Source organism: Mobula hypostoma, chromosome 17 (genome assembly GCF_963921235.1).
Source record: "Mobula hypostoma chromosome 17, sMobHyp1.1, whole genome shotgun sequence".
NCBI classification, from domain to species: domain Eukaryota; kingdom Metazoa; phylum Chordata; class Chondrichthyes; order Myliobatiformes; family Myliobatidae; genus Mobula; species Mobula hypostoma.
This window is the reverse complement of record NC_086113.1, coordinates 61,176,652-61,196,389: the sequence shown is the minus strand read 5'-3', so window position 1 is coordinate 61,196,389 and position 19,738 is coordinate 61,176,652. Positions and strand designations below refer to the sequence as shown.

At 43.8% G+C, this 19,738-nt stretch overlaps 1 protein-coding gene across 1 annotated transcript in view; it reads left to right on the top strand.

The window, feature by feature from the left end:
- Window positions 1-402: 402 nt before the first annotated feature.
- Window positions 403-19,738, top strand: part of znf622 (zinc finger protein 622) — a 37,364-nt gene continuing 18,028 nt past the window's right edge. Inside the window, exons 1-2 of the mRNA XM_063069987.1 lie at window positions 403-493; window positions 9,091-9,690. Coding sequence (XP_062926057.1) covers window positions 9,093-9,690 — 598 coding nt within the window. The 5' untranslated portion in view covers window positions 403-493; window positions 9,091-9,092. The remainder of the gene's footprint in view (window positions 494-9,090; window positions 9,691-19,738) is intronic.

Here is a 19,738-nt window from a genome sequence, read left to right as displayed (position 1 = left end):
ATACACTCACAACTTCTCCTTTAATTCCATTGACAATGATACCACTGCTGTCCCGAATCTCAAATAATGATGAATCGGAGTACAAGAATGAAATAGAGAGCCTAGTGATATGATGTCACGACAACAACCTTTCTCGCTCAATGTCAGCAACAGAATTGGACAATGACTTTAGGAAGAGGCAGTGCATATGCTGCTAATTGCGTCATCACTAAATACACGTCGTTTCTCCCCTCCACCCCCCAAAAAAAAGTACATAAAGACCTGAATAAGAAGCAGGAAACGGCCTGCTTCACCGGCGACAGTACAGCCCGTGGGAGCAGCCGTCCCGACGGCCTGGCACAGAGCCAGAGCCAGACTCATAGTCACTTGAGCGGGGACGGGGAGCCGACTGGGCGTCATGACGTGTGCAGCGCAAAGAATTATGGGAGCAGTGATCAGGCGGCGGCGCTGGGCCGGGTCTGAGGGAGAAACGTGGACGTGGAGCAGCGCGCAGGTGAGTGAACTGGTGGGGGCGAACTCGGGGCTTCGGGGTCGGCGGCTTGGGTGGCCAGGAATCCGGCGCGGTAGATCGGACGAGTGTGGCTTGCAAAATTTCTGTATTTACGCCGACGTCGCCATGTTGAGGCCCGGTTGCTAATCCTTATCGTCAGGGCCAGTGTCAACCGCCACACCGAGACTGACACTCTGTACAAGGACCTTGGTACCTGGCTGCGTTAAATAACCTGGTCAGGTCACTCGTGTTTCATATGAACACTGCAACCTAATTCCGAATCAGAGTTAAATTTATGACTGATTTAAATGAGGTAAAATTTGTTGTTTTCCAGGAGCAATACAGCATATAAAAATCAGTAGAAATGACAAAAACAGTGCAAAAATGAATAGCGATGTGTTATTCATGGACCGTTCGAAAATTCGATTGCAGAGGGGAAGAAACTTACTGAATCGTTGAGTCTACCCATAAGTACCGTAAATATTTAAAACTATTCTGATGTCAGCCGTGAGCTCAAACGTTCGCAGCTCTGAATAGTATTATGTGTGATGTCTGAAAATGCGTGCAATGTTGCTAAAAACAAGCTTTTCTTTGTACCTGTACCTGATGGTACTTGTGACGTGACAGTAAACCCGACTTGACATTTTGAAGATTTACAGTCTTCTGCATGAAGATATTTCCTAGTCCATTTTCTCAATTTTGCCTCATGTTTTGGACTCTAGCCTCAAGCAGTCTGCACATCTGCTGTCACCTCTCATAATATACTGTGTATCAATAAGATCACTTCTCATTCTCCTAAATTTTACTGTGTATGGGCTTAATTGGAGAACAATCTTCTCATCCTGGGAATCAATCTTGACTTTTTAAATCCATTCACAATTTGCACAGGATATGCTGGCTGTGCTCTACTGGTCAGGGACCATCTGTGGCAAGAGGAGCAATTAACGTTTCATATGAATGACCTAGCATTAGCTTTGCTTATGATTATTTCCAGCACCCGCAGTATTTTGCTTTTGGATTATGCCCAAGAAAATAGAGGCACTATCGTGGCTTCTTTGTGATGGCACACATGTGCTGGTCCCAGGGCAGATCCTTTAGGGTAACTCGCAGGAATTTAAAATTATTCACCCTCTCCACTCCTAATGAGGACTGGCTTATGTTCCTCTGGTTTCTTCCTCCTGTAGTCAGTAATCAGGACTTCAGTTTTGCTGATGTTGTGTGAGAAGTTGTTGTAGCACCAGGAGTTCAGTCTGTAACGTCAGTAAGATGAAAGAGCTGATTGTGGACTTCAGGAAGGGTAAGATGAAGGAACACACACCAATCCTGATAGAGGGATCAGAAGTGGAGAGAGTGAGGAGTTTTAAGTTCCTGGGTATCAAGATCTCTGAAGATCTAACCTGATCTCAACATATTGATGCAGTTATAAAGGAGACAAGACAGCAGCTATACTTCATTAGGAGTTTGAAGAGATTTGGTACGTCAACAAATACATTCAAAAACTAATATAGTTGTACTGTGGAGATCATTCTGACGGGCTGCATCACTGGTATGGGCGGGGGGTGGGGGGTGCTACTGCATAGGACCAAAAGAAGCTGCAGAGGGTTGTAAATTTAGTCGGCTTCATCTTGGGTACTAGCCTACAAAGTACTCAGGACATCTTCAAGGAGTGGTGTCACAGAAATGCAGCGTCCATTATTAAGGATCTCCAGCACCCAGGGCATGTCCTTTTTTTTCACTGTTACCATCAGGTAGGAGATACAGAAGCCTGCAGGCACACACTCAGCAATTCAGGAACAACTTCTTCTCTGCCATCCGATTCCTAAATGGACATTGAAAATGGCACTACCTCACTTTTTTTAATATATTATTTCTGTTTTTGCACCATTTTTATCTATTCAATATACATATACTCTAATTGATTTACTTGATTATTATTTTTTTTCTTCTATGTTATGTATTGCATTGAACTGCTGCTGCTAAATTAACAAATTTTATGACATATCCGGGTGATAATAAACCTGATTCTGATTATCTTCTATATGCTGATTGGTCACTACCTTTGATTCAGCCGCACCTTCACTGAACACAAAATTGTATTGTGGCATTAATATTTAAATTTTTGTTAGCATTAGAACGTAGAATAGTACAGCACAGTACAGGCCCTTCGGCCCACAATAATGTGCCGACCCTCAAACCCTGCCTCCCATATACCCCCCCCACCTTAAATTCCTCCATATACCCGTCTAGTAGTCTCTTAAATTTCACTAGTGTATCTGCCTCCACCACTGACTCAGGCAGTGCATTCCATGCACCAGCCGCTCTCTGAGTAAAAAACCTTCCTCTAATATCCCCCTTGAACTTCCCACCCCTTACCTTAAAGCCATGTCCTCTTGTATTGAGCAGTGGTGCCCTGGGGAAGAGGCGCTGGCTATCCACTCTATCTATTCCTCTTATGATCTTGTACACCTCAATTATGTCTCCTCTCATCCTCCTTCTCTCCAAAGAGTAAAGCCCTAGCTCCCTTAATCTCTGATCATAATGCATACTCTCTAAACCAGGCAGCATCCTGGTAAATCTCCTCTGTACCCTTTCCAATGCTTCCACATCCTTCCTATAGTGAGGCGACCAGAACTGGACACAGTACTCCCAAGTGTGGCCTAACCAGAGTTTTATAGAGCTGCATCATTACATCGCGACTCTTAAACTCTATCCCTCGACTTAAGAAAGCTAACACCCCATAAGCTTTCTTAACTACCCTATCCGCCTGTGAGGCAACTTTCAGGGATCTGTGGACATGTACCCCCAGATCACTCTGCTCCTCCACACTACCAAGTATCCTGCCATTTACTTTGTACTCTGCCTTGGAGTTTGTCCTTCTAAAGTGTACCACCTCACACTTCTCTGGGTTGAACTCCATCTGCCACTTCTCAGCCCACTTCTGCAACCTATCAATGTCTCTTTGCAATCGTCGAGAATCCTCTACTCTATCTACAACACCAACAACCTTTGTGTCATCTGCAAACTTGCCAACCCACCCTTCTACCCCCACATCCAGGTCGTTAATAAAAATCACGAAAAGTAGAGGTCCTGGAACAGATCTTTGTGGGACACCACTAGTCACAATCCTCCAATCTGAATGTACTCCCTCCACCACAACCCTCTGCCTAATGCAGGCAAGCTAATTCTGAATCCACCTGGCCAAACTTCCCTGGATCCCATGCCTTCTGACTTTCTGAATAAGCCTACCGTGTGGAACCTTGTCAAATGCCTTAATAAATGCCTCACATCCACTGCACTACCCTCATCTATATGCCTGGTCTCCTCCTCAAAGAACTCTATCAGGCTTGTTAGACACGATCTGCCCTTCAGAAAACCATGCTGTCTATCCCTGATCAGACCACGATTCTCTAAATGCCCATAGATCCTATCTCTAAGAATCTTTTCCACCACAGACGTAAGGCTCACTGGTCTATAATTACCCGGACTATTACTACTACCTTTTTTTGAACAAGCGGAAAACATTCACTTCCCTCCACTCCTCCGGTATCATTCCCGTGGACAATGAGGACATAAAGATCCTAGCCAGAGGCTCAGCAATCTCTTCCCTCGCCTTGTGGAGCAACCTGGGAAATATTCCGTCAGGCCCCAGGGACTTATCTGTCCTAATGTATTTTAAAAACTCCAACACCTCCTCTCCCTTAATATCAAAATGCTCCAGAACATTAACCTCACTCATATTGTCCTCACCATCATCAAGTTCCCTCTCATTGGTGAATACTGAAGCGAAGTATTCATTGAAGACCTCGCTCACTTCCACAGCCTTCAGGCACATCTTCCCACCTTTATCTCTTATTGGTCCTACCTTCACTCCTGTCATCCTTTTGTTCTTCACATAATTGAAGAATGCCTTGGGGTTTTCCTTAACCCTACTCGCCAAGGCCTTCTCATGTCCCCTTTTGTTCTTCTCAGCCCCTTCTTAAGCTCCTTTCTTGCTTCCCTATATTCCTCAATGGACTTGCTTTCTAAACCTTATGTATGCTGCCTTCTTCCACGTGACTAGATTTTCCACCTCACTTGTCACCCATGGTTCCTTCACCCTACCGTTCTTTATCTTCCTCATCGGGACAAATTTATCCCTAACATCCTGCAAGAGATCTCTAAACATCGACCACATGTCCATAGTACATTTCCCTGCAAAAACATCATCCCAATTCACACCTGCAAGTTCTAGCCTTATAGCCTCATAATTTGCCCTTCCCCAATTAAAAATTTTCCTGTCCTCTCTGATTCTGTCCTTTTCCATGATAATGCTAAAGACCAAGGAGTGGTGGTCACTGTCCCCCAGATGCCCACCCACTATGAGATCTATGACCTGACCCTGTTCATTACCTACTACTAGATCTAGTATCTAGTACATCATTCCTTTTCTGCAATCCTACCCCCCCATTGCATCCAAGTTCAATCATAGTTCTCCCATCCACATTCTGAGAATAAATTCTGTTATTCTTGAGTTTAAGCACACTTTACCTCTGCTCTCATGGATGTTATTGGTGTAGACAGTAAAGAGTAGTGCTGCTAGTGAAACTTTCTATAGGGCTTCAGTCTTAACTGTATGCCACTAGAAACTGGTGTCATTGAGAAAACTTGAGTTTTAGTTCTGAGAAGTATTCAAATTGAAATTTTTAATTGGTATCAATTCAGTATAGACCAAAGAATAGTAGGTGCTATTCAAATTAGAGCAAAGCAATTGGCAGTGATGTCCGTAAGCAGATTTTAATATCACTAGTATATGTCCTGAAATTTGTTTGCAGGATCAATACAGTACAGTGCATAAAGCACTATAAATTACAATAAGAAACATTGTCCGTTCAGAAATCTGATGGCAAAGGGGAAGAGCGTGTTCCTAAAACATCAAGTTCGTGTCTTCTGGCTCCTGTATCTCCTCCCTGATGGTAGCAATGAGAAGAGGGCATGTTCTGGGTGTAGGGGTCCTTAATGATGTAAGCCACCTTTCTGAGGCATTGCCTTTTGAAGATGTTACTGATACTGGGAGGCCAGTGCTCACGGTGGAGCTGGCTGAGTCTCCACTTGGCCTTGGACAACCTAGACAGTAGCAATAGCTATGTCAGGGTTCTGTTTATTCATTACAGTTCAGTGTTCAATACCATCATCCCCTCAGTACAAATCAACATGCTTCAAAGTTTGGGCCTCTGTCCCTCCCTCTGCAGTTGGATCCTTGACTTCCTCATCAGGAGACCACAGTCAGTGCGGATCAGAAATAACATCTCCTCACTGACAAGTTAACACTAATGCACATCAAGGATGCGTGCTTTGCCTACTGCTCTACTCCACACTTACGACTGTGATTAGCACAGCCGAAATGTCATCTATAAATTTGCTGATGACACAACTATTATTGGCAGAATTTCAGATGGTGACAAGGAGGTGTACAGGAGTGAGATAGGTAGAACATAGAATAGTACAGCACAGTACAGGCCCTTTGGCCCACAATGTTGTGCCGACCCTTAAACCCTGCCTCCCATATAACCCCCCCACCTTAAATTCCTCCATATACTTGTCTAGTAGTCTCTTAAATTTCACTAGTGTATCTGCCTCCACCACTGACTCAGGCAGTATATTCCACGCACCAACCACTCTCTGAGTAAAAAAACCTTGCTCTAATATCCCCCTTGAACTGCTCACCCCTTACCTTAAAGCCATGTCCTCTTGTATTGAGCAGTGGTGCCCTGGGGAAGAGGCGCTGGCTGTCTACTCTATCTATTCCTTTTAATATCTTGTATACCTCTGTAGCCTCCTGGTAACCCTCAGGCTCGCTCAGCTTACTTTCGTCTAGGGGAAGCAGCCTTTGGCCCCGCCAAACTGGGTAATCAAGTTTGTGTGGATGCCCTGTGATGTACCCCACCCTGCCAATTAACAGACAGCACACAATGTAAGATTTACAGATTATACTTTATAGATCTTACTGGAACTATGTAATTAATAGAGATGCGATATAAAAGGAAAGTAAAAGGTGCCAAATTTATCAAAGTTCAACCACTTTGTGCACAACCACTGGAGCTCAATTAACAGAGTCTCCTTTCTGCCATTCCTCTTCGGTTCTCCTCCAGAAAAACCCTGGGCCTCAGACTCCCTCTTGGGTCTGATCCTCGCCCATCTTACATCATGTCTCCTCTCTCTGTCCTCATCGCACCTTCTGCCCAAAGCCCACGAAAATAATAGCTTACAGACACACAAGAAAGAATAAAATCTATCCCAATTGGTTAGCAAATGAATACAATTCTCGTTATCAGTAATTATAACCCAAACAAGCTGCTACCTTTAACTCAGCAGTTAACATTACAGAGAAGCCATTTTATTATAACATAACAAAGAAGCCATTTTATCAGCCTTAGCAGTAACATAAAAGAAGAAACCCCTTACACCGCTATCATTTCTCCTCTCATCCTCCTTCTCTCCAAAGAGTTAAGCCCTAGCTCCCTTAATCTCTGATCATAATGCGTACTCTCTAAACCAGGCAGCATCCTGGTAAATCTCCTCTGTACCCTTTCCAATGCTTCCACATCCTTCCAATAGTGAGGTGACCAGAACTGCACACAGTACTCCAAGTGTGGCCTATCAGCTGGTTGAGTGGATTTGCAGCAACAATCTTGCACTCAATGTCAGTAACAACTAAGGAATTAATTGTGAACTTCAAGAAGATGGATCAACAGTGGAAAGGGCCGACAGTTTCAAGTTCACTGGGTGTCAACATTTCTGAAGATCTATCCTGTGCCCAATATATTGATGCAATTACAGAGATGGCCAGGCAGCAGCTATGTTTCATTCAAAATCTGAGATTTGATATGTGGCCAAGGACTCCAGCTAACTTTCACAGAATGCGCGGAGAGCATCTAATTGTTTGCATTACTCTCTGGTATGGGGGGGGGGGCTATAGCACTGGATTGGAAAAAGTTGCAAACCTGGCCAGCTGCATCATGGGCACTGGCCTCCCCAGCATCGAAGATATTCTCAAAAGGCAAAACCCTAAAAAGGTATCCATCATTAAGGACCCCCATCACCCAGGGCATGTCCTCTTCGCACTGCTACCTTCAAGTAGGAGGTACAAGAGTGTGAACACACACTCAGTGTTTTAGGAACAGCTTCTTCCCCTCTGTCATCAGATTTCTGAATGGACAATGAACACGTGTATACTACCTCAGTACCTTTGCCCCTCTCTTTTGGCACTAATTTTATTTTATTTTTATATATACATTTCTTATTACAACTGATAGTCTTTGTATTATGTATTGTGCTGTGCTGTAAAACAACAAATTTCACAGTGTATACCAATGATATTAAATCTGATTTTGAGATGTTGATATTCAGCAACTTGAAACTGCTCACCATTTCTACTGCTGATTCTTCAATGACGACTGGTGTGTGTTTCCTTGATTTCCCCTCCATGAAGTCCGCAATCAATTCCTTGGCCTTGAATTGTTGCTGCGACACCACTATACCAACTGATCTATCTCACTCCTGTCTCATAACTCCATCACCTATTCCCTGCAAAAGCTGTGTTTGATGAGTCTTTTAGGACTGGGAGAATCATTTTTTGTTCAGTAAAGGTATTCAGATGCAGTCCAAGTCAGCTTAAAGGTTTGGTGAGTCATTTATAATTTGATCACTGCTGAAGTAGTTGCACACATTATCTACACTGATCCTTTCCTACTCAATCAAGGCTATGAGTCTGTTCTTTCTGCTCCATTTTAATATTGGTCCAAATTAACCTTTCTCCAATTTGTGCCAATTTAGTGAATAATTAAATACAGAAATGTAAACTTTCCTTGTGCTCCAATATCTTTACTGGATGTCCTTCAGTAAATTTCATCAGAATTACTGATACATTTTTGGGGCAGCTGTGTATTTGAATATGTGGCATTTCTGCCAAATGACATCATACAGTATCTCATTCACCTTATCCTGTGCAGTGTACATGCATCATTATTTGAAAGAATCTTTAAAGTCAATTTCAGCAATTTGTTTTAATTAACAATTTTTGAAAAAGGGTCATGAATGAATTCCGCCCCCCATCCAAAATATCTTAAAACTTCAAAAATCTCTTCTTGCTGCTCCCCCATAGCTCCATTCCCCCACCATCGTTTGTTGCCCAACTGCTTCACTCTCAATCCCCATCCTCCACAAATACCGTCCTACTTCAGATTTAGCACCTCTGATCCATGAAAGATGCATGGATTGAAGATTGTGCATGTGTAGTAAAATATTGGAAACTACTGCAGAATGTGGTTTTAAGCCTGTGGTTTGGGTATCAAAGGTTGAGGGCACTGAAAGGAATTGAACTGATCACTGCTATGACAGAAACAAATGAGAAATTCCATCATTTTTTGTTAACAAATTCAGAATAAAATCCAGTTTTGCAAACATTAAACTTTTAAATAACAACCAAAAATAAGTATTTTTAAAGGTCCTTCCAGATATACAATAAATTTAAGTTCTTTGCTTAATATAGTGACACAGAATGAGATTGGGATTGATTCTTTTTCTTTTTCTTTTTTTTTGATTTTTAACTATCTCTGTTGAAGCAATGTCTTCCTACACCTGCATGACATGCCGTGTGGCATTTGCTGATACTGAGGTTCAGAGATCACACTACAAGACCGACTGGCACAGGTATAACCTGAAGCGTAAAGTAGCAGACATGCCTCCCGTCACAGCTGAAAATTTCCAAGACCGTGTGCTGGCCCAGAGAGCGGCTATGGAAGAGCAGAACAAGGGAACGGCTACAGACTGCGCAACCTGTGACAAGAAATTTGCCACCTTCAATGCCTATGAAAATCATTTGAAATCAAAGAAACACCTTGATGCAGAAAAGAAGGCCACTGGACTTGCAAATAAGGAGCTGGAAAGACTCAACACAAAAAATCTGGAAAAGGGGTTGAATGACGAGAGGATGGATAAGGACACATTGAATAGAGCCATTCAACAGGCAATAAAGGCCCAGCTTTCTCCTGCAGCAAAGAAGAGGACCATTAATCCAACAACTGGTGGTACTAATGTAGGAGTGAGTAAGAAAAGACCTGACAAACCTCCTCGGTTACTTTGGTTGGAACAACAAGCCAAAAAAATGGGACAGGATGAATCCTCAGAAGAGGAGGAGGATGTGATGGAGATTGAAGGGGATGGTGAGTAATTTTAGATCATAAAATGTTATGCAGTTTCAGTCCTTTGGGGGTTGGCTTATGTTCCACTTGACCTGAAACAGGACTGTGTGGGCCATGGCAGTCAAAGCTCAAACAGGGCATTGTGCCTGATGAAGATGATTATGTAAATGATAATTTTGCCTTCAGCAACTTATCAGTTATTGAAGTGTGGCTGGTTAGCTGGTAAGTGTACAATACCATTTGGCATATATATGATGAAATCTCATGACAGGACACTTTCTATGCTGGCCCTACATTCTTATGCTTAAAATAAACCATCAGACAATGAAGGTGTTCTCTCATAAGAGTTGTTGTGGGCCCTCAATTGGCTTATCTGTCCATTTTTTTTCAGGAGTAAGCCCTTAGATGTTTTGCAGATTGTTTCTCTTGTCAGTTTTAGCTGAGTGGTGGAAAATTGTTCAGAGTGGGAGGATCCTTGACATGGATGTTGTGCCTTTATATGTGCTTTCAATATGTTCTAATAAATGTCTTTTGACCTTCAATTTTTCTGGGCTCAACTAACTTATCACCTATTGTAATACAACCCTAAATAATATGTACATTAGATAAGTTTTGGTTATGCATTACCTCTGTCTCTTGCTAAAAATTGAAATATTTTGCAGTCTCAGTAATTTTAAATCTTAAGCTATTACAGTACACCTAACAAAGCTCATTTTCTCGTTGTATCAAGGTGTTGTCTTCTAAAAATGTGTACTTGCTTTACAGCTGTACATTTTAACAAAATCGAATAGCCAAAAATTTGATTTCCTAACCAGATTGTTTAGTTATGGTTGGCTCATCTGTAATACTCTAAACTGTCATTGCTGCAAATCTACTAATAGATACAAGTTGGTTCAGGAACAAAAAAAAAATCTAGAGATGCTAGAAATCAAGCTCATCACACAATGCTGTAGGAACTCAGCAGGCCAGGCAGCACCTATGGAAGAGAGCAAACAGACAATATTTTGGGCTGAGACCTTTTATGAGGACCAGAAAAAAGAGATGACAAGTCAGAGTACGAAAGTGGGGGGAAGGGAAGAAGTAGTACAAAGTAGTAGGTGATGGGTTGAATGATGAGAGGAGGGAGGGGTGAAGTAAAGAGCAGTGAAGTTGATATGTGAAAGAGATACAGGTCTGGAGAAGTGGGAATCTGATAGAAGAGGACTGAAGGCCATGGAAGAAAGAAAACTGGGAGGAGCACCAGATTTTTTTTTGTTTGTGAACCAACTTGTATCTGTCAGTAGATTTGGAGCAATGACAGTTTAGAGTATTACAGATGAGCTAACCATAACTAAACCATCTAGTTAGGAAATCAAATGGGCAGGTAAGGAGATAAGGTGAGAGAAGAAAAATGGGAATGATGAAGGGGAAGCATTACTGGAAGTTCAAGAAATTGATGTTTGTGCCATCAGGTTGGAGGATACCCAGATGGTATATAAGGTGTTACTCCTATACCAATAACCTGAGTGCGGCCTCATTGCGACTGTAGAGGAGGCCATGGTCTGAGTTGTTGAAATGGGAATTGGAATTAAAATGGTGACCACTGCGAAATCCTGTTTCTTTTTCCTGGCGGATGGACGGTGAGTGCATGGCAAAGCAGTCTTTCAATCTACGTCAGGTCTCACTGGTATACTGGAGGCCACACTGGGAGTACAGGGTACAGTAGATGACCCCAACGGACTCACAGGTGAAGTGTTGCCTCACCTGGAAAGACTGTCTGGGGCCTTGAATGGTAGTGAGGAAGGAGGTGTAGGTGCAGGTGTAGCACTTTTTCCGTTTGAAAAGATAAGTGCCAGGAGGGAGATCAGTGGGGAGGGATGAATGGGCAAGGGAGTCATGTAGGAAGCAGTCCCTGCGGAAAGCAGAAAATGGGGGGGAAAGATGTGCTTGGTGGTAGGATCCCATTGGAGATGGCGGAAGTTACGGAGAATTATGTGCTGGATGTGGAGGATGGTGGGGTGGTAGGTGAGGACAAGAGGTATCCTATTCCTGGTAGGGTGGCAGGAGGATGGAGTGAGGGCAGATGTGTGCAAAATGGAAGAGATGCAGTTGAGGGCGCAGTTGATGGTGGAGGAAGGGAAACCCCTTTGTTTGAAGAAGGAGGACAGCTCCTTAGTTCTAGAATGAAAAGCCTCATCCTGAGAGCAGATGTGGCGGAGATGGAGGAGCTGAGAAGGAAGGGGATGGCATTTTTACATGTAACAGGGTGGAAAAGGTACAGTCCAAGTAGCTGTGAGAGTCAGTGGGTTTAGAATAGACATCATAGATGAGCTGTTTCCAGAGATAGAGACAGAGATATTGAGAACAGGGAGGGAAGTGTTTGGAAATAGACCAGATAAATTTGAGGGCAGTGTGTCATGGTCATACTTTATTGATCCCAGGGGAAACTGGTTTTTGTTACAGTTGCACCATAAATAATAAATAGTTAAATAGTAATATGTAAATTATGCCAGGAAATAAGTCCAGAACCAGCCTATTGGCTCAGTGTGTCTGACCCTCCAAGGGAGGAGTTGTAAAGTTTGATGGCCACAGGCAGGAATGACTTCCTATGACGCTCTGTGTTGCATCTCGGTGGAATGAGTCTCTGGCTGAATGTACTCCTGTGCCCTCCCAGTACATTATGTAGTGGATGGGAGACATTGTCCAAGATGGCATGCAACTTGGACAGCATCCTCTTTTCAGACACCGCCATCAGAGAGTCCAGTTCCATCCCTACAACATCACTGGCTTTACGAATGAGTTTGTTGATTCTGTTGGTATCTGCTACCCTCAATCTGCTGCCCCAGCACACAACAGCAATCATGATAGCACTGGCCACTACAGACTTGTGTAACATTCTCAGCATCATGGAAGTTGGAGGTAAAGTGGATGAAGTTGTCGAGCTCTGTATGGGTGCAGGAAGCAACACCAATGCAGTTGATGTAGGAAAAGTTGGGGAGTGATACCACTGTAGGCTTGGAGAGGACTGTTCCATGTAGCTGACAAAAAGTCAGGCATAGCTGGGGCCCATGAGAGGACCCATGGCTACACCTTTTGTGTAAAGGAAATGGGAGGAGCGGAGGGAGAAATTATTGAGAGTGAGGATGTTCTGCCACTTGGAGGAGAGTGGTGGTGGAGGGGAACTGGTTGGGTTTGCTGTCCAGAAAGAAACAGAGAGCTTTGAGGCCTTCCTGGTAGGGGATGGAGGTTTATAGGGACTGGACATCCATAAGATGCTCGGGGCAAGGAAATTGAAATGACTGAAAAGATCAAGAGCGTGTGAAGTGTCACGGATGCAGGTAGGAAGCGACTGAACCGGGGGGGGGGGTTAAAACTGAATTGAAGTATGCAGATTTGAATTCAGTGGGGCAGGAACAAGCAGAAACAAAGGGCCTACCTGGACAAGCAGGTTTGTGAATCTTGGGTAGGAGGTAGAAATGGGAGGTGTGAGGTGAGGGAACTGTGAGGTTGGTTGCAGTGGATGGGAGATTCCCAGAGTTAATAAGGTTGGTGATGATGTGGGAGACAATGGTCTGGTGTTCCTTAATGGGTACCTGTTCGAGGGGTAGGTAAGAGGAGGTATCTGACAGTTGTCACTGGGCCTCAGCAAGGTAGAGCTCAGTCTACCAGACTACAACAGCATCTCCCTTATATGCGGGTTTGACAGTGAAGTTAGGATTAGTGTGGAGAGCAGTGAGGTTGGAATTGGAGAGAGGAGTGGTAAAGTTGAGATGGTTAATGTTCTGTTGGCAGTTAGCAATGGAGATATCTAGAGCATGCAGAAGACCAGAGCAGGGTGTCCTGGAAGAGGAGAACGGTTGAAGATGGGAGAAGGTATCATCAGGTTCTATTCCTGTACATGAGGTGTTTTTATGTCACTTCCTGTGTGGGTTAATTTTCATTCAATTTAAAAAGTGGTGGGAAGACATCCATATCCATTCACTCTTTATTTGCCCTTGAAACAGCAATATCTTTTTACAAGTAAGATCCTATTTAAAAACCCTGAACAAAGCTTCCAACTCAGGTGATTTTTTTTTGAGAAATTGTTAACTCACTGCATAGTTTTGTACATACGCACTGTGAGGGCAGTAGAGTGAAAAGATAACTTGTCTTCAAAGGCCATGGAGTAGGGACGCGTTTGAGTGCTATAGATGATGATGTCGGCTTACAGACTGAGCAATATTGGTCACCGACAGGTGGAAGTGAGGTCAGATTGTGCCGTGTCTATCACATCTTAACAATATTCAAACAAAACCACAATTAGCATGGCTGCAGTACAAATCTGAGCCAGAACTGAAGCAGCAAGAATGACAACGGCTTTTGCTAAATGCAAAGTTGAGATGCAAATAGGAAAAGCACATATAGACAGAGAGAGAACCTGTGCAGTGGCTACATTAATTGCGCTCGGGGAAGAGTGTGAAGCTGAGGCTGCCTTAGGAGAGGCAAAGGTGTATGAAGCAGCAACCGACTTAGTCATGAGTCTACAACCAGAATCAGAATCGTCACAACAGCCAATGCATCTTACCAAAGAATATGTCAAAATGCATTTTGGCTATAAAAAAAAGTTATTGGTCCAGCTCTACAAGGAGAAGCTATCCACACCACGCAGCCAGCGTGCCTTTCACATAGTCTAGGTATTGACAGTCAAAGTCTGCAAAGACCCACAACATAAGTCAAGGGTTGCTATTGATGCCAATCCCATCTGACAGACTGAACTTCCATCCATCTCAGGGCACACATTTGGCAAACCATTTTCCACGATGCTGTCAATCAGGAGTGCTGGTGCATTGGATTTGGCTTGATATCTGGCTCGTCAAGATGTGGTCACAGGACTAAAAGTGCTCAAGTCTGCCAGTTATCTGTACTGGAAGTCAAGGTTTTACAATGCTGTGGAAGGACCAAGTCTCAACCTAGTAAAGAGCTAGACCTTTTCTGTAAGTGGCATGATGTGGGGAGGGGGTCAGGTGGAGGTGTCACTGCAACATGCATGAAGGGTTAGGGCAGTTCACATTAATAAACCAGCTAATGGTTTACAAACACTAGCAGAAGCTGGCCAACTGTTATGGGCTCTCTAGAGGCAATTGAATAATCTCCCTCCAGTAGACAAAATAATTTTCCCAAGCTCTCACACGAAGAACTGTGGAAGCTAAAGGAGCTTGCATATCTGTTGTCCGAACTGCAAGCCACAAAAAAAATGAGGATTACCTACTGGGACTGAGTTTCTTGGATATAGCAAGAGGTATAAACCCTTTAGTTGAGAAAGTACCGAACAATATTGAAGAACAGTGGATATCTGAAGACTTCGGGTATAAAATGAATTATCATGCCCCTTATCTGCCATTTTCATTCTTTGTTGAATTCATCAGCCACCAAGAAGAAATGTGAAATGACTCTAAGTTTTGTGCTCTCAACTTCCAGCAACACCACATTCAAAAAGAATTCTCCAACAAAAGCATGGGAAAAACAAAGTCCCTATCACAGTAAACAAAACTGAAGTTGAAAACTCTTATCATGAACAGTGACAGACAATGCCTGGTCCATAATTTTAAAAAAAGTCACTCCTTAAGGAAATGCGGGGGGTGGGGGGGGGAAGCTTGCAGGCTGGAGGTGCTTTCTAAAAGAACACTCAATATGTCTCAAATGTGCTTCAACGGCACACCACACAAAAGACTAAACCTATCAGACACTGCACTGAGGGCAACAGTGACCAGCACATATCAGCACTTCAATCAGGGCCAGCTCCTTCGGTTCCTACTGGTTCCAGTACACCTGCACAGAGCACAGTGGGGAGCCAGCTGAGCATCCATCAGATGTAGCTACTTCCCCATGCACAGATGTATCCAGGAAAGACTTCCAAGCAAATCCTGCTCCAAAATATATATAGTCAACATCTATCTGAAACGACATTCTAAGCAAAAGGTAAAGTCAGATGTGATATTGGAAGATCAGAGCAATGTGTCATTGGCAAAATAACATTCTTTGATACATTCAGTGTTCAAGGTTCTGTTTTCCCATACACTTTAAAGACATGTTCTGGAACATCAGCAGTTGCCAGAAGAAAAGCCAGAGGATTTGTAATAGAGTTAATGCAAGAAGTATCATGAACAAAGTGGATGAGGTTAGAGCGTGGATCCGTACTTGGAGCTGTGATGTTGTGGCCATTACAGAGACTTGGATGGTTCAGGGGTGGGAATGGTTACTTCGAGTGCCAGGCTATAGAAGTTTTAGAAAGGACAGGGAGGGAGGCAAAAGGGGCGGGGCGAGGCACCGTTGATCAGAGATAGTGTCACAGCTGCGGAAAATGAGGTAGTCATCGAGGGATTGTCTACTGAGTCTCTGTGGGTGGAAGTTAGAAACAGGAAGGGGTTAATAACTCGGAAAATCGGAGCAAGAGGCCGAGAGTGAAGGAGTAAGGAATCTCGGAGAGAAGACAATTTTTTTTTACACTGGTTGTGGAAAAGAGGCTAGACTGCGCAGGCGCGTGACGTAGAGCGCCAAAGGTTTAAAAAAAGACCACCATATACAGCAGGCAGTGTTGAGAGTGGGCAGTGGAGTGAGAGGGAGCAGAGTGGGATGGCTTTGGCTCAACAGGCTTTGGCGTGAACAGGTAGATTCCGGTAAGTTTTGTTTTGTTTGTTTAGAGTAGAGAGAATGCCAGGCAGGATGTTGGAATGCTCCTCTTCCAGGATGTGGGAAGTCAGGGAGACCCCGGTGTCCCTGACAACGATACCTGCAAGAAGTGCATCCAGCTGCAGCTCCTAACTAACCACATTAGGAAACTGGAGCAGTAGCTGAATGACCTCCAGATCATCCGGGAGAATGAGGTGTTTATAGATAGTAGCTTCAGGGAGGTAGTTACGCCAAAGGAGCAGCGCACAGGTAATTGGGTTACCGTCAGGTGAGGGAAGGGGAAAGGGCAGGCAGAACAGGGTTCCCCTGTGGCCATTCCCCTCAACAACAAGTATACAGATTTGCATACTGTTTTGGGGGGGTGGGGTGACTTACGTGGGACAAGCTGCGGCAGCTGGATTTCTGGCACTGAGTCTGGTTCTGCAGTGCAGAAGGGAGGGTGGAAGAAGAGGAGAGCGGTAGTGATAGGGGACTTGATAGTTAGAGATACAGAAAGGAGGTTCTGTGGTCGTGACAGAGACTCCCGGATGGTTTGTTGCCTCCCGGGTGCCAGGGTCAGGGATGTCTCTGGTCGTGTGCACAGCATTCTGAAGTGGGAGGGTGATCAGCCAGATATCATAAACATAGACATAGAGAAGTACAGCATAGAAACAGGCCCTTTGGCCCATCTAGTCTATGCTGAAACCATTTAAACTGCCTACTCCCATGAACCTGCAGCGGCGGCAACTTAGCCCTCCATAACCCTACCTTTCACCCTTAATCCATGACCTCTGGTTGACATCGAGCTCACTTGTGGTGGCAGTCCATTCCATACACGTGTCCGTCTGAGTGAAGAAGTTCTCCCTAATGTTCCCCTTAAACCTCACCTTTCACCTTTAATCCATGACCTCTGGTTGTAGTTCCACCCAACCTCAGTGGAAAAAGCCTTTTTGCATTTACCCTATCTACACCCCTCATAATTTTGTATACCCCTATCAAATAGCCTCTGTCTTCTATATTCTAAACATTACAGTCCTAATCTATTCAATTGTTCATTATAACTCAGGTCCTCCAGACCCAGCAACATCCTTGTAAATTTACCCTGCACTCTTTCAACCTTGCTTACATCTTTCCTGCAGGTAAGTGCCCAAAATTGCACATAATACTCCAAATAAGGCCTCACCAGTGTCTTATATAATTTCAACATGACATCCAATCCTCTGTACTTGATAGATTGATTTATGAAGGCCAATGTGACAGAAGCTTTCTTTACAACCTATGACAAATTTCAATGAATTATGTACCTGTATGTCCAGATCCCCATGTTCTACTACACTCCTCAGTGCCCTACCATTCACTGTTAGCTGATCCCACCGAAGTGCGAATCCTCGCACTTGTCTGCATTAATTTCCATCTGCCATTTGTCAGCCCATTTTTCAGCTGCTGCAGATCACTCTGCAAGCCATGTTAGCCTTCCTCATTGTCCACTATACCCCCAATCTGGGTGTTATCTGTAAGTTTGCTGATCCAGTTAACCACATTATCATCCAGATCATTGACTTAGATGACAAACAAGGGACCTAGCACCAATCCTTTCAGCACACCACTAGTCACAGGCCTCCAGTCAAAGAGGCAACCCTGTACTACCACTCTCTGGCTTCTCTCACAAAGCCAATGTCTAATCCAATTTACTACCTCATCCCAAATGCCAAGTGACCGAACCTTCTTGATCAGCCTCCTATGTGGAACCTTGCTAAAGTCCATGTAGACAACATCCACTGCTTTGCCTTCATCCACTTTCCTAGTAACTTCCTCGAAAAACTCTCTAACATGGGTTCGATATGACCTACCACGTACAGGAGGGTAGTAATATAACAAAAGGCAAATAATCTGTTTGTAGGATGTTCAGACCAGCAGTAGTTATCTTCAAATGTTATGTCTACAAGACTGTGACTCTATAAAATTTGGATCATCAAATCAACATATTAATGCTTTTTGAGAAAGGGTGCAGAGGAGATTTACAAGGATGTTGCCTGGATTGGGGAGCATGCCTTTTGAGAATAGGTTGAGTGAATTCGGCCTTTTCTCCTTGGAGCGACAGAGAATGAGTGGTGACCTGATAGAAGTGTATAAGATGATGAGAGGCATTGATCGTGTGGATAGTGAGAGGCTTTTTTCCAGGGCTGAAATGGCTAACACAAGAGGGCACAGTTTTAAGGTGCTTGGAAGTAGGTACAGAGGAGATAGAGAGTGGTGAGTGTGTGTAATGGACTGGTGGTGATGGTGGTGGAGGCAGATGTGATGGGGTCTTTTAAGAGACTGCTGGATAGGTACATGGAGCTTAGGAAAATAGAGGGCTATGGGTAACCTTAAGTAATTTCTAAGTAAGTACATGTTTGGCATAGCATTGTGGGCTGAAGGGCCTGTATTATGCTGTAGGTTTTCAGTTTCTGAGTCAATGGGGGGGGGGGGTCTCCTTACCCTTGTCAACCGTCATTGAGTGTGATCATATTCCGAGCACAAGGGATGAAATCAGAACCCCTAAAGCTGCACGTGGTCATTTACATCTTAAGGACGTAGCTGACAAGATTCCCCCACAGGATCAAAAGGAGCTGTAGAAAATTGTGAACTCAGTCATCTCCAGCGTGGGTACAAGTCTCTGTAGCATTTAGGACATCTTCAAAGAGTGATGCCTCAAAAAAGGCAGCATCCATCATTAAGGACCCCCATCACCCGGGACATGCCCTTTTCTCATTGGTACAACTGGGGAGAAGGTACAGGAACCTGAAGGCATACACTCACTGATTCAGGAACAGCTTCTTCCCCTCTGCCATTCGATTTCTGAATGGACATTGAACCCATGAACACTTCTACCTAACTACATTTTTTGCACTACTTAATTTAACTAAAAGTACCATCTGTGCAGATAAGGTGCGTGTACAGTGCAAAAATGCACTTTGTGCCCAATGACTGTACCTGAGTTGGGTCATAATGGGTAAAGTCTGTCTCAGTGGTGCTTGTCTGCACATTTAAGACTAATATACTGGAGAACAGGCATTCAAAGTCATTTCAGACCCTGTGAGGTAGAACCTGTATGAAAGGGAAGATTGTAGGTAAACAAACCATGCTCTCTGGCATACTTACCTCTACTCAATCAGATGTAGGCTACCTGGTCTTCTATCGCTTGGAAGATGATTATAAACTGGCACCTTCCATTGAAGGTGAGGTCTTCCTTTGAATCATGAACAAAGAGTTTAGCAAAGACATGTCAAACAGTTAGGTAGCTCCCCTTCTTTTCTGCTCTCCATAACAACTCCTACAAAAACAAGATGGAGCAGGCCTATAGTCTACTCGGGTCCCTCAGTCACACATTGAAAAGGAACCCAGAAATGAAAGATCATTATGTAGAGCTCATGGAGAAACTCTGCAGGAACACCCCCAC